This window comes from Chenopodium quinoa, unplaced genomic scaffold (assembly GCF_001683475.1).
Source record: "Chenopodium quinoa cultivar QQ74 unplaced genomic scaffold, ASM168347v1, whole genome shotgun sequence".
In the NCBI taxonomy this organism is placed as follows: Eukaryota; Viridiplantae; Streptophyta; class Magnoliopsida; order Caryophyllales; family Amaranthaceae; genus Chenopodium; species Chenopodium quinoa.
The window spans coordinates 4,165,046-4,180,967 of record NW_018742763.1 but is presented as its reverse complement, the minus strand read 5'-3'; the positions used below and the strand labels follow the sequence as shown (position 1 = coordinate 4,180,967).

General features: G+C 41.2%; 2 protein-coding genes across 2 annotated transcripts; both read left to right on the top strand.

The window, feature by feature from the left end:
- Window positions 1–8,786: 8,786 nt before the first annotated feature.
- LOC110724332 lies at window positions 8,787–9,983 on the top strand. The gene has a single exon (XM_021903755.1). It carries the CDS (start codon window positions 8,787–8,789, stop codon window positions 9,981–9,983), a length of 1,197 nt encoding a protein of 398 aa, XP_021759447.1.
- An 81-nt stretch (window positions 9,984–10,064) lies between these two features.
- Window positions 10,065–11,144, top strand: LOC110724331. Its single transcript, XM_021903754.1, has one exon. It carries the CDS (start codon window positions 10,065–10,067, stop codon window positions 11,142–11,144), a length of 1,080 nt encoding a protein of 359 aa, XP_021759446.1.
- The last annotated feature ends 4,778 nt before the right edge of the window (window positions 11,145–15,922 follow it).

Genomic DNA, 15,922 nt, shown 5'->3' with positions numbered 1-15,922 from the left:
CACAAGCATGCGAACCTTGGTTCTGTGATGCTGCGATGGCTTGCGATGGCCCTAGGCATGAGCACACGCACAGGCACACAAGGCCTAGCATGGTGCTGCTCTGCGAGGCTGCTGCTGCGATGGTGCCTATGCATACACACACGAACAAGGGTGTTGTGCTTAGTGCGTGGCCTGCGATGGTGCCTACGCACATGCACACACGCAAGGGTGTTGTCCTTGGTGCGATAGTGCTGCGATAGTGCCTAGGCACCCATGCACGCATGTTGCGGTGTTGCTGTGCCATGCTAAGGCACGCACACACGCACATGGTGTTGCGATGGGCAGCCTAGTGCACCTAGCACGCATTGTGCGCCTAGCACACCATGGTGCGCCTAGGCTTGCGATGAGCTAGCCTAGCCTAGCTACAGCTATGCTCGTACTTGTTGCTTGTGATTTTGCGACGCTCGGTCTCGACGCCCTAGGCTCGATATTCGACGTCTTTATTCGTAACACTCCGACGACTCATTAAATCCTTGGATTAATTCGTCATATTGGATCGGTTGTTCGATTGGGTTCGACCCGAACGGTTTAGTTAAGATTATTGTTGTAATATTAATTATACCTTAATATTACTGATTGCAAGCGGCCTCCACCTAGGCATACCGATCACTTGACATTACTGAAGAATTAACTCTGTAATAATTTTGAACCCTCTATAAAAATAATACACTTGTTGGAAGACACCATTCCTTTCACCGTGGAGGTTTCTTCGTCCAAAATTCATATGGTGTCTTTTCAACATCTTTTGACGGAGCGCGATTCAGTGGTTGTGCCACGGTTTTAAGTTCGTGTCCTTAAAAAAGCAATAGGAAGGTCGCTAAGACCAATCATGGATCGAACCATTCCTAAAAGAGTTCGATTTCTCCTCTAGGATACTCAGTTCCATTGTGAAGTTCGGGAGTTGTCAATTATGAGACAATACCATGTTCTTTCAGATAGTCGTCGAATTCGTAGCTCAAATACTCACTATGAAATTCTTTTAACTTCTCAACGGATTCAAATTTGTGCGACATATGGTAGACATAGCCATGTCTACTTTGGTCGTCCGTAAATGTGATAAAATAGCGATAACCGTCCCAAGTGGTTGTGCTCATTGGTTCACATACATCCGTGTGTGTTAGCCCTAATAAGTCACTAGCCCTGTCTCCTATCTTGGACAAGGGTTGCTTTATCATCTTACCAAATAGACATACTTCAGAGTCTTCAAACAACTCTTAGGCGAATGAATCAAGAATCCCTTCATGTAGAAGCTCTTGATGCGTTTGATGTTTATATGATCAAGACGACAATGCCACAAGTAAGTTTGATTCGACCAATTAGTCTCAAACCTTTTTTTTGGTATTGTTAACATTATAAACCTGTTTGTCTAATTAAATCACACACACACACACACACACACACACATATATATGTGTGTGTGTGTGTAAAATACCATAGACCATATAATCCAGACATGTAAAAAAATCATTGTTATTATCTTGTGATTAAAAACTACCCGACGTCCAACGCCAAAGATTAAAATATGTTCCACAATAAGTAAAACATAATAAAACAAAATAAGTTCTATTACATCTCAAAAGACAAATATTGTGCCTACAAACACATCAAAAACAATATCTTCATTTTCCGTTTGTAGTCGCACAATCACTTGCGAAGCCTCTTACTTGGTCCCTAAAATAGGAACATAAAGCTAAGTGAGTTGTATATGGTATCCAATTCCTATGAAATTCTTATACCAAATATTAGGTTACAATGAAGATACATGAGGTGGATGGAGCATTCCCCTTTTTCTCATCTTCATGGAAGATCTTACATTCCCTTTTGTAGTGGCCTTGCCCACTATAATAAAAGCATCACATCTTCGCATTGTTTTTGAACTCCTTTTTCTAAACTCTCAAGGGAATCTTGGTAGCTCCATAGGAGTCGGCCTTGCGTAGAACTTGCACCATCTCAATCAATGAGTGTGACTCTTTCTGGGCTACCATATGCATCCTAAGTGAATCATAACCCTAGTCAAGTAAGCTAAGCAAGATATGACCCGCCATCTCATCTTTTAATGAGATTCCAAGAAGCTTCATGCTTGAAGAGCCTAGTCATTCTAAGCACATGGCGTTGGAAGGGAATATTGGGTCTTAGTTTGGGGTTGTCGACCCTAGACTAAACTCTGTACCTCTCTTTGGCAAGACAACCTTAATTTTCATGTTCACAAATGACCTAATCAACTTATGAACATCCAAGTCCCGTGTCTCGGAAGATATGTAGACTAACTCCTTGAGACTATTAAGAAGCATGTTTGGAAGGTAAGAGGTGATATCTCTTCCAATCCCCTGGAAGGGAGTTCCTGTTTAATTTTGTGACCTTGTCACAATCCAAGGACCAAGTTTCATGAGTCTCATTACTCATGAATCCCTTTGTAGAAGAAGCTTGGAATGGGAGTGTCCAATACGTACTTTATTGACCATGTTTAGGCTAAAACAAACTTGTCGGGGAGTTCCGGGCACATGTTATTGTTAGTTGCAGACATTTTATCCCCACATTTAAAATTTTGTCCCTTTTAGGCGAGAATAAAACGATTCCAAGACCCTAAAAACCATTATGTGATTAAGCATGATTTGGCTTGTCTTAACACTTAATATTTTAAGGTAAGAAATCTAATTTCTAATAATTCTAAGCTATTCTCAGTTTGATGTCGCATCTATTGCTTTCTTGAAGTTTATCTTTGTTGCCACGACATCTAAGGACTCCTTACCGATATCGTTGAGTTTAAATAAAAATAACGCGTATACCTAGTATACCTTACTTTCCTCGTAAAATATTAATGCCTTGCTTTGACATAGCCCATTAATATTCGCATAAGTTCAGTAAGTGTCATTTTGGAATAGCAAATTTTAACTCAATATTATAGGGACTAAGGGTTTCTATGTTGGTTGATTTAAGTGAACTAAGTTAATCGTTCAACATTCGAAATCCTAACATGCATCTAATATCGCAATTAAATAAGCAAATATATATAAAAGATAATTAAAGACTCATGGCAAACTGGCATGAACCCTTAAAACTCGAAGCATCCAATTTTCACGGTCACTGACGTATCTTTTGGCTTCGTCTTCTTAGAGACGTTGTCTTTTAGACTTCACCATTAAGCATGCAACTTACTAGTAACTAGGACTAATCTAAATAATCTAAGTACATATATACTTAACGGCACGTTGTCTATGTTTAGATTTACAAAAAATCGTAACAAAACATAATCCATATTTACTACCCTACTTGTACCATACTATTTGCCTTTTGTAAAACCCTACATAAGAATATTTATAATATTCCATTCACCCATTAACTTCTAAAGTGAATGGCCCATGCATTTTTACACATAACACAAGCAACAATACAAAATATTATATAAAACGATCGAGTACTAGTTACTAACTTAGGTGGTTAATCCGATTAAAATGCTTAATTAAAACTAGCGAAGTATACCCAATTATGTGTGCTAACGCAATAACAAAAAGCATAATTAAATCTTAATCGAGCTCAAAAACGATTAATGAAGATCCCACTAAATTCCACATTCAACCAAATTAAATTAATCCAATTAAATATTAATTAGCCGATCAAATAAAATTTTGTCAAAATTTTGCAAGTTTGTGAGAAACCTAGGCCTAGCCTTGTTTTAAATAAAATCGCAAAATTATAACGAGGTAAAATAATGGTAAAAAAAAAATCGGGCCCTTAACACTATGCTAGGGCCACGGGTTGGCTTTGCCTAGCAGCAACAACCTCTTGCACGCACGCAAGTGCTAGGCGCTGCCTTGTAGCTCTGGCCTTGCGTGCCGAGTTGCTGCCGAATAATGCCTAGCATCCACCAAGCTGTGTGGCGCGCGCACGCAAGCTGTTGATGTTGCCGCACAATGCTGCCTTCCTCGCACACCCTCCCCGCATTAAGCAACCACAAACTCATGCACGCACATGCTTGCACCTGGCTCGGCAGCAACATGCGGGTTGCCCAAGCAGTCCTGCTAGCCGAGCCTTGGTGCTCAAAGCTTTGAGCTACGATTTTGCTTTGTCTGCTTCGGGATTTTACTCCAATTTTTTGTGTGACTCTTAATTAATTCAAAATTGGATTTTAGAACCAATGTTTGAGCAGTTATGAAATTAAAAAATTGATATAATTTAATTTTAGTGCACAAACCAAAATTATTTCCTTGAACCATTCTTTAATAATTTTGGCTTAACTTGATGTAATAAAAATTGAGGGCTTGTCTCATGATTAATTTGACCAAAAATTAAAAGTAATAATGAGATTTAAAAAATTTGACCAATGGAAGGATAACATTTCATGCTCAAGTATGAACAATTAAGATTTTAATCGACTTTCGAAATGATTAAAACTAAAAATTTGTTCATTATGTATTTTACAAGTTCTGATTCAACCATTTAAAGCATTAAAGATTGACTTTTTAACTATTTTAAGGGTTCAATAATTAGTTTCAACATAAATTTTCACATTACAAGCAATTTATTTGCAAGGATGAGAAATTTGAAGTTTATGTAAAATCGAGAGCTATCCAAATTAAGTAACCTGTTTACAACATAAACATGCTTAATAAGTAATGATGTTGCAGAATATTAATGGTATAATCAAACACATAATCAAAAAATTGCATATCATAATTAAACAAAAAACCCTTCAAAAAACCACTTTCTAGGCTAATTTTGGCTTCTAGAAGGCCATTTTTAATCACTAAGTGGGTAAAGGTCGATTTAAAACATCGATTCTTCCCAAAATTAACTTTTTTGAGTTGAAATCTGGGATCGTAGTAAAAAATTAGCAATAATACAAATTTTATCCAATTAATAACGAGGTCCTAATCTAATTAGGTTGCTAATTGATGAGTGACATTTATGTCGCTCTTAGGACAGTCTTTTCTAGTAGTTTTAGTAATAATTCGGTCCATTTTAGTATGTTTTTGCTATGATCCGCCTAGTTCGAGTATTCTACCTTTGTGGCGCGTAATGTGTACTCATATGGTTTAGGTAGTCAATGCTCCCCTCCCCTTTCATTGTATTACGCCTTGCTTTCCTGTTCCATGATTGCAGGTGTATGCCGTTGATTCGGAGATGGAAGGAACAAGGGAAAAACGGGAAGAAATCTAGACCAGGCAAATGGCGCGGGCGCGCCACCTGAGGAGCGGGCTCGCCACCTTTAGGCGCGGGCGCGCATCCCTTGAGCGCGGGCGCGTTGATGAGCCGGACCAACCATTAAATACCCACTTTGGAGCGGGCGCGCATTTCTAGGAGCGGTCGCGCCATCATTTAAAGCACGGGCGCGCCATTGTTAGGCGCGGGCGCGCCTGTCTGCTGCTGATTCAAATCCCGGTTTCAGCCCAAATTAACAAAAGGGGAGGCAAAACGGCTAACTAGGGACAACATTCTATCATAGAGATATTATTTGAGCATAAAAACCTTAGAGGAGAGCTTTTAAGGAATTTTTCAAGGTTTTTTGTTTTAGCCACTTTTGTATTGAACAATCTTGATAGTTTTTAGTGTAATTTTCATTGCCTATCAACATTAGTTTTACTCTTAGTTTTTGAAGAAGTAATTTTGCAACATTGATGTATGGTCAAGCTTGGAGATTGAATGATGTATGGCTCTTTATTTGGATTTCAATGAAGGTTTTGGTACATTTCTCTATTTTCTCTTGTTTTTATGATTAAAGTTTCTACCTTTGTTAGTTTAGTTGATAAAAACTTTGACTTTCTTACTATTCCATTGGTTATAGTGTTGCTTAGTATGATTGTAGTTGTAGTTATGACAAGTGAGTAGTTTCTTGTTGCTAGGGGTTTGGTGAAGATATGCTTTGATTTTGATGTATGCTAGGCTAGGTTAATTTGGAATATTTGTGATTAAATCTTTCTTGTGCTTATACTTATTAGCCACTCCATGTTTATGGCCATATGCATGTTGTGGTTGAATGACGTGAACTAAATCGTGACGATAGTGCGACTTAGGAATAGTCATTAGGTGATTGATTATTGCATGACCTTAGCTTGTATGCCTTACGAAGATAGTGTGAGTGTATGCTAGCTAGGAAAGCTCTTAATCCCGATAGGTGATTAGAGAGTATTCTTGATATTGCCTTGTATGAGTTGCTTGGGTTACATGTAAACCTATTTTCCGATGCCTAAATCCGTTGAATTCATAGCATGTTTGATCCTCCCCCCTAGTGCTTGTTTTAATTGTTATTCTATCCCCTTTAGTCATTACTTTACCCACCATACTTCTTGATCGAATTAGATTAACATTAGGAGATAAATAACGGTGCTTAATCGTTTCCCTGTGTTCGACCCTTAACTTGCCTCTATGCTCTTTTAGTTGCATGTTTAGGACTACAAATATCATTTGATAGAGGTGTCTTAGTAACGACCTAAAACACCGCCTGTCACTAATCCAAAAATTTAAATCCATTTTAAATCACCTTAATTAATTTTTAGTTGTAAAAATTAAATGCAAGAGACTCTTATACCGCTGTTAGGTTTTGTGGTTTCCGACACCGTATAGAAACAAAACCCACAGAGGATCGCATGAATAATTAATACTACTAAACAACCTAACATGCAATTATTAAAAGCAATAAACACATAAAAACACAAAGAGGGAGAAAAAGAAAGTAAGGAAAAGTCTTCTGATCCTTGAAGCGTGCTTCTTACGAACCCTGAGCACGAACACGAAAGCTCTAGACCTGCTGATCAGTGGCCATTTGGCCCACTTTTCTACTTCGTTTCTTCCCCGATTGAGCCCTTTGTTTGCCCTTTTTCCTCTATTTTAGCTTAGTTTTGTTATTATTGAGCATATTTGTTACTTGGAGTGGTTTTGAGTCATTTTTGGCTCATTTCCTAAGGTTTTATTCCCTCTCCTTTAACCCATTTCAATTTGCTCCTATTAGAACCTTTCCTATGATTTGTGTTTTCCATCTTACAGGTCCTCCCGTGGCTAAGAAAGCAAGGATTGGATGCAAGGATTAGGCATGCTTTGGAGTCAAAGGGATTGGAGCATTAGAGCCCAAAATATGAAGGAAAGAAGAGTTCAGAGCGGGCGCTCTAGATATGGAGCGGGCGCTCTGTATTCCTTGCTGCAGAAAAACCAAGTACCCAACCCCCAGAGCGGGCGCTCTAATGTTGAAGCGGGCGCTCTAGCTCCCAGAATAATCAGAGCATTTTCTGCGAGACTTCAGAGCGGGCGCTCCGTGTTCCCCTGACCGATTTGAACTCTGCTACACGCGTAGGCCGACAGCTCTAATTATTTTACTCTGCACGTGATGCCTAAAATTTTGGGCCTTGATTTGGGTTAGGTTTTAGAGGAGGGTATAAATACCTCTCTTCCTTGTAATTGGGAGGAGAGAGGTATGTAGAGAGAGAAATATTAGAAAATCAGATTTCAGCTTATTGTTTTTTTTTTTCTCTTTCTTTTGCACTTTAGATTAGTTAGGGTTTAGTTCCTCATTAGATCTAAAACACTACTCTTTGTCACTCTCTTTCATTTTCAATCCAAGATTAAATCTTTTGGTATTATTTCTATCCCTACTCTTTATTTATTGCTTTATTTATCTATTTTAATTAGTTTTAGCTTATCTTTAGTTGTTATTTCAAGTCAATAGAATAGTTTAATATCTAAGTTGCCTCCTTGTTTAAACTTGCAATTTCTGGTTTTGATCCTTTATTTTCTTGCTATTAGTATAATATTATCCTTATTTGCTTAGATTTCATGCTATTTAGAATAGATTACAAGTAGACTTAACATATTCTCTTCAAAGTTAACTTCTTTAGTAAAGTTTAATCATCCTATTTTCTGGTTTTAGCCATGTTTCTCTCATTAAACTTAGTTTTTGCTTTTGTTAATGTTCTTGTGTGCTTTGGTATGACCCTTCCTTCTCTAGGCTAGGTTTCTAGCTAGGGGAGGGGGAAATGATGAACTAATGATGAAATAAATGATATGTGGTGCAAGATTGGGTAGATTGAGAAGTTTTGCAATTGATTCCAACCTAGGTTTTAGTTGTTAGGAATTAGAGATTGATCACCTCTAAGACCCTATTTTGTGTTGCATGCTAGTTGCGCGAGAGTGAGCTTGTATGTGATGATGACTAGGTTAGGGATGACCTCGACCACCGAGGCGGGGTTGGGTAGGCGGTGTTTAGGTGAGCCCGAAAGGGAATCCTAGATGTTGGACCATAGGCCCCAATTGTTTGGTTGACCGATTGAACCATTCTTGTTGCCTCTAATTGTTGAAATCATTGTTAGTTAGGAATTCTCCCCTATCCCCTAGTGTTTGCTATTCCTTGATTTTCGAAGTTTTATACCTCTGCTTGTTGCTTGTTAATTTAGTTCTTAGTTTATTTGTTTCCCTAGTAGCTATAGATAAATCCATCAAAAATTTATTCCTCCCTTTTCAATTGACTTATAAGTGATCTAAGCAAGAGACGTTTGACCTTCCCTGAGGATTCGACCCCTCTTCCACTATGCTACCTTTGGTTAGTTTAGGACGTGGGTTTTCTTTTTATTCTTGACTCGACCTTTAGGAACTAACGACACCTAGGGGGCCGATCAAGTTTTGGCGCCGTTGCCGGGGAATGGCAACATTGTTTATTGCTTAGTTATCTTGTTTTTCAATTGTTTTCTACTTCTATCCTTCTATTTTTCATTTATTTCTCCGTTGTTGTCATTCGCTAATTGTCTGCTTAGCTGTGTTGAATGCTTAGAAGATCACAGGGACCACCTACTCACGACCTCGATCTCGACATTGACCGCACTCTAAGGCGAGTGAGGAGACTATTTGTTGAACAAACGGGTGAGGAGGAGGAGTTCTTTGATTCTTCTAGTGATATTTCTTCAGACATGGGGGATGCCAATGGCGCTCTTTTTGGTGACTTTGGTAATCCGGGTAGTCATGAATTGCAATGTGGGATTCTACTTCCTACAACGGAAACAAATTTCACTATCCACCCGCACTACACTCAAATGGTGCGTGGAGATCAATTTTCTGGAGCAGCTCATGAAGATCCGATAGAGCATTTGGACAAATTTCTCGAGACATGTGCTTTAATCCAAACCAACCAAGTCACTCAAGAATACATCCGGATGCACCTTTTTCGGTATTCGCTCACAGGCAAGGCTTATAGGTGGCTCAAAAACCTAAAGCCCGGCTCGTTGGCCACATGGAGAGACACGGCCAAAGCTTTCTTGAACAAGTTCATTCCCGAAGACAAATCAACCGAATTGAGGCAGAAAATTTCATCATTTAGGCAAGAAAGGTATGAATCTTTGGGGGAAGCTTGGGACCGGTTTAAAGAGTATGTGAGAGCTTGCCCACACCATGAGTTTGACAAGCAACTTCTCATCAAGTTCTTCTATGATGGTCTTGACGACATACCCAAGCAAAATTTGAATTCCGGATGTGGTGGACATATTAGCAAGGTGCCTCAAGCTCAATTGGAGGACACCATAGAGGAAGTTGTGAGGTACTATTCTACGAGTGGTGGAAGAAGAAGAGGTGAAGAGAGAGCTTCGGGCAAATTCGAGCTTGATCAAGGTTCACTCAAGGCTCTTATGGAACAAGTCATTGACAAGAAGCTGGGAAATAGCCAAGGGTCTTCATCTTCCTCCACCAATCAAATACACTCTTTCTCTTGTGAGAATTGTGGGGGTACCAACCATGATATATCATATTGTGGTGGTCGAGACCCCGAACATGTAGCGGCAATGGGGTACATGAACAATCAACGTGATAATTGGAGAGCCCCCAATGCCAATTATGGTAATAGATTTCAAGATGCAAGTGGCCCAAGCCACAACACGGGTCAAATGGCTCCCTTTCCAAATCCAAATGCTAGCAATCACCCTAGAGCACCATTCAAGCAAGGACCACCCAACCAATTTCAGAATTTCTAACCCAACCCTTCCATGCAAAATGATCCTAATCAACAAATGCTCATGGAAACTCTCAATAGAATCCAATCAAGCCTATCCGCCATGGATCAAAGAATAACCAATAGTGAGCGAAAAGCGGATCAAAGGCATCAAGAGGTCACCGCACATCAGAAGATGATGGATAATCAAGTGGCTCAACTCGCCGAGAGGGTGACCAATCTAGCCAATGAGAAGCTCCCGGGCCAACCTACTACCAACCCGGCTACCACCCATCATATCAAAGCTATCTCTCTTAGGTCCGGAAAGTCTTATGAGGGGCCTAGGAGTGATCAATCGGAGCACAACAAGGAGGGTGAAGAGCAAGTGGTTGAAGAGGTCAATGGAGATAGCCAAGGTCAAATAATTGACAATAGTGTTGAAGGAAGCATTGAGAAGAAGAAGGGTGAAGGTAGTGAAAAGAGCAAGGAAGTTGGGAAAGACAAGCAACCATCAACATCTTATCAACCATCAAGGTTTGAACCACCACCGCCTTATCCCGAGAGGATTGTTGAGAGGAGATTGAATGACAAGTACAACAAGTTTATGGCTATGCTCAAGTCACTTCACATCAACATTCCATTCCTTGAAGCCATGACTCAAATGCCACCCTATGCAAAATTCCTCAAGGAACTCCTCTCCAACAAAAAGAAGCTAAGTGATGAGTGTATCACTCTTCCTCATCAAGTTAGTGCCCTAGTGCAAAGAACCTTGCCTACCAAGCAATGTGATCCGGGAAGCTTCACTCTTCCGGTCAAGATTGGTGATATGGAGACCACGGGTGCACTAGCCGATCTTGGGGCAAGTGTGAGCCTCATGCCACTATCCATTGCAAAGAAGCTCAAGTTCGAGATGATACCTTCAAGAAAGGTGATTCAATTAGCCGACCGGTCCACAAAATTCCCATGCGGTGAGTTAGAAGACGTTCCTATCAAGATTGGGAATTTGTTTGTGCCTTGCGATTTTGTGGTGATGGATATGGAGGAGGACCCTCATACTCCTCTTATCCTTGGAAGAGAGGCACTCAAGACCATGGGAGCGGTCGTCAATTGCAAAGATAATACCATTACATGTGAGGTGGCCAATGAGAAGTACAAGTTTGAATTCTCAAAGACTTTGAAGCAACCTATGGTAGAGAAGATTTAGCGGGTGGACTTGGTGGACTCCGAACTTGATGAATTGGTGAAGTCTCATGAGGTAATTAAAGACAAGGGTGATGAAGACCTCCCATGTGAGGAGGTGGGTGAAGGAGAATCTTTGTGTGCCTTGGAGGTTGAAAGCCTTGAAGGTGAAACTCATCCCGAGACTCAAGGAGCCGTGGATGAGCTCCCACCGATCCAAAGTGAGTCTAAGGAGGAGAGTTCCACGCCTCCTCCCAAGGTAGAACTAAAACCCCTCCCTCCTTCTCTCAAATATGCTTATTTGGATGATGATTGCTTACATCCTATTATTGTCAATGCTAACCTCGATGACACCTCATTGCAAAAATTAATTGAGATTTTAAAAAAAATATAGGAGTGTTATCGGGTATAGCATTGATGATATTAAGGGGATTAGCCCTAGCTTGTGTATGCATCGCATTCATCTTGAGGATGATCATGCCTCTTCCATTGAACCTCAAAGGCGGTTGAATCCGACTTTGAAGGAAGTGGTTAAGAAGGAAATCCTCAAACTACGTGAAGTGGGGATCATTTATGCTATCTCCGATAGCAAATGGGTGAGCCCGGTTCATGTGGTTCCCAAAAAGGGAGGCATGACCATCATACAAGATGACAAGGGGAATGATATCTCCACCCGCACTGTCACGGGGTGGAGAATGTGCATTGACTATAGGAGGCTTAATAAAGCCACTAGAAAAGATCATTTCCCCTTGCCATTTATCGATCAAATGTTGGAAAGGTTGGTGAAGCATTCACACTATTGTTTTCTTGATGGTTATTCGGGTTTCTTTCAAATCCCAATTCACCCGGATGACCAACATAAAACAACCTTCACTTGTCCATTTGGGACATTTGTCTACCGAAGGATGCCCTTCGGATTGTGCAATGCCCCATCGACTTTCCAACGATGTATGACAGCAATCTTTTCTGATATGATCGAAAATGCAATAGAAGTTTTCATGGATGATTTCAGTGTTTGTGGTTCGTCTTTTGACCTATGCTTGCACAATCTCGAAAAGGTTTTAAAGAGGTGTCAAGAGACGAACCTTGTGTTGAATTGGGAAAAGTGCCATTTTATGGTCGAGGAGGGCATTGTCCTCGGGCATAAAGTGTCCATTAATGGTATTGAGGTAGACCCGACAAAGGTCTCGGCGATAGAAAAGCTACCCCCACCATCATCGGTGACCGGGGTACGTGCCTTCTTGGGGCACGCCGGCTTCTATCGCCGATTTATCAAAGATTTTGCACAAATAGCGAGACCTTTGACGAGTTTACTTCAAAAAGAGGTGGAGTTCAAATTCGATGATGCTTGCACTAAGGCATTTGAAACCTTGAAAAATGCTTTAGTGAATGCGCCTATAGTGCAAGCACCGAATTGGGAACTCCCGTTTGAACTAATGTGTGACGCGAGTGATAATGCAGTTGGAGCAGTCCTTGGGCAAAGGAAAGAAAAGAAATTGAATGTGATCTCTTATGCAAGCCGGACTTTAGATACGGCACAAAAGAATTACACCACCACGGAGAAGGAAATGTTGGCGGTGGTCTTCGCTTTTGACAAGTTTAGACCCTATTTGGTGTGCAACAAGGCCATTGTCTACACCGATCACTCCGCGGTGAAGTATTTAATGAGCAAAAAGGATGCTAAGCCGCGTCTAATCCGATGGGTCCTTCTCTTACAAGAATTTGACATTGAAATACGGGATAAGAAAGGAAGTGAGAACCTAGTGGCTGACCACCTCTCAAGGTTGCCGTTAGACCACCCTTCTTACCTTGACAAAGAGGATCCCATCGATGATGAGCTTCGAGATGACTCTCTTATGGCGATCGTTACCAACACCATCCCTTGGTTCGCTGATATTGCAAATTATTTAGCAAGCGGGGTGGTACCTCATGACTATGATGCTCGACAAAGGAAGAGGTTCTTCAAGGAAGTTAAGAGGTATTTTTGGGATGATCCAAGCTTGTACAAGAAGTGTAGTGACGGTTTGTTCCGGAAATGTGTGGCAAATCATGAGATGGAAGGTATTATGGAACATTGTCATTCACTACCTTGTGGAGGTCATGGAGGTGTCAACAAGACCGTGGCAAGGATCCTAGGTTGCAAGCTTTGGTGGCCAACTATGCGCAAAGATGTTCACAAGTTCATCCTTCGATGTGACCGATGCCAAAGGATGGGAGGAATCACAAAGAGAAATGAAATGCCGCAACAATCAATCTTAGAAGTTGAGCCATTTGATGTATGGGGAGTGGACTTCATGGGTCCGTTTGTCTCCTCATGTGGGAATTTGTATATCCTTGTGGCTGTGGATTATGTGACTAAATGGGTGGAAGCGATACCATCACCCACAAATGACCACAAGGTAGTGTTGAAGTTGCTCAAGAAGATCATCTTTCCTAGATTTGGGGTGCCACGGTGCCTAATTAGTGATGGCGGATCTCATTTCGCCAAGAAACAACTCGAAGCACTTTTGAAGAAATATGGGGTACATCATAAGGTTGGACTCCCTTACCATCCACAAACCCAAGGGCAAGTGGAGGTGTCCAACAGAGAAATTAAGAGTTTGCTCGAGAGGATGGTCAACAAGTCTAGAAAAGATTGGTCCCTAAGACTGGATGATGTACTATGGGCCTTACGGACCGCTTACAAGACACCGATTGGCACCACGCCATATCGACTTGTCTATGGTAAGGGATGCCACCTTCCGGTGGAATTGGAGTACAAGGCATGGTGGGCTGTAAAGGAACTCAACATGGACCTTCACTTGGCCGGAGAAAAGAGGTTACTCAAGCTCAACGAGTTGGAAGAGTTGAGGTATGATGCTTATGAGAGCTCTAGACTCTACAAAGAACAAACCAAGAGGTGGCACGACAAAAGGATTCGAGATCGTGACTTCGAGGTGGGTAACAAGGTTCTTCTCTTCAACTCACGTCTCCGACTCTTTCCCGGGATGCTCAAGTCCAAATGGGTGGGGCCGTTTACAATCACCAAAGTAACCCCCTATGGCTCGTTCGAATTGGAAAATCATGAAGATGGGAGCCGGTTCATGGTGAATGGGCAACGGATCAAAAGATACTATGATGAAGGAGATATTGGAAAGATCGGTTGCCTAATGCTTGGGACGGTCCACACCGTTTCTCCCCCTTAGCTTTATTGCTCGTGACGTAACGTCAAGCTAGGGACGTTAAACTAGCATGCTTTGTAGTATATTGTGAATATTTGTCTTTGAACTATCTCTTTAGTTACTTTTTGTTTTAAGTACTTTGCAAAAATCCGGAGGATTTTTCCCCAAAGAGGGGATGGTTTATGTTGGTTATCGTTAGCCAAAATGCTATAAACCGAAGGGCACGACCTCTTGGCTCAACCAATCAATGGTTGAGTCGGGTACTTAGGTCGCATCCTATAGAAGTACTAACGATTTTGGTTTGAGTGATATTTGAGTGTTTGCAGGTTTGGGAAATAATGCTTTTAAAGCCAAAAATCCGACAGTCTAGAGCGGGCGCTCTAAACAGAGGGCGGGCGCTCTGCATCATTGGGAATTATTCAGAATACTTGAGGCCAAAATCCGAGAATTTAGAGCGGGCGCTCTGGGTGTAGAGCGGGCGCTCTGATTTTAAGGGGGCTAAGGAAGGAAAATTTCAAGAATTTAGAGCGGGCGCTCTGGGTGTAGAGCGGGCGCTTTGAAGGTCCCTCAGAAATTCTACATTTTTGGTGCTAAAATCCGAGAAGCTAGAGCGGGCGCTCTGGTCAGAGAGCGGGAGCTCTGAGTTTTGGGTGAAAAATTGACTAAGTGTGGGAAAATTGCGCAGCTTTAGAGCGGGCGGCCTGGTCTTAGAGCGGGCGCTTTGATTTTCAACCCAGAAACCTGATTTTTCAGCGAAATGTTAGAGCGGCCGCTCTACCCTTAGAGCGCCCGCTCCGACCCTCATTTCAGACTTTGCGTTTTATCCCCTTTTAATTTTGAGCACCCAAATTCTCACCTCAAACTCCCTATCCCTATCCCTTCTCTCACCTCAAACTCCCTCAACTTCTTCCTCCATAACCAAACCTTCATCTCCTCCAAATCTCCACCTTCCAACTACGAATTCCTCTAAAATTCACAAATTATTCATCCCCTATCTCCAAAAATCATACATCTCCATCAAGAATTCAGCACCTAGTCCGGATTTCATCAAGAATTGAAGCGGGTTCTACCGGGTTCGCGTCGGGCCAAGTCGGGTTCTTCTTCAATTTCAACTCTAGGCTAATTTGTCTCCAATTGTTGGTATAATCCTACTCTTACTAAGTTAATTTTCCCTATTTCTTTGGATATTTGCTTATTAAGGTTGGCTTAATTGGAGAATTGATGGTGAATGAATGGGTTTTGTGTTTTATGTGGTGAAAATTTGTTGTGAATTGTAGTGTGTTGTTTGTTGTGGTGCTTTGGCAAGGGAAAATTATTGTGGATTTTTGCTTGGTTTTGGTTTGTAGAAAGTTCTGGTTTTAGAATTGGTGGTTGTGCAAAGTTTTGGAGAGTTTTGTTTTTGTGGTCATTGTGTAGAATTGTTGGAAATTGTTGGGTTGTTGTGGTGTGTTGCTTTGGAAAATTTCTATATTGTTGTTGTAAGAAATGGCTGGTGGTTCAAAGAGGCAAAGAGCCGAACCAAGGAGTGGTAATGTAGGAGAAAGTAGTGGTGCCGGTAGTAGTGGTGGGCATGCTCAACCCACTCAATTCAACATTACCCTGCCACATGCGGCCCAAAGGACCAAATTGGCCGCATTGGATA

What these genes read in the sequence shown, in the direction of transcription:
- LOC110724331 (XM_021903754.1), top strand. Translation starts at nt 10,065, where the DNA reads ATGGATCAAAGAATAACCAATAGTGAGCGAAAAGCGGATCAAAGGCAT.
- LOC110724332 (XM_021903755.1), top strand. Translation starts at nt 8,787, where the DNA reads ATGCTTAGAAGATCACAGGGACCACCTACTCACGACCTCGATCTCGAC.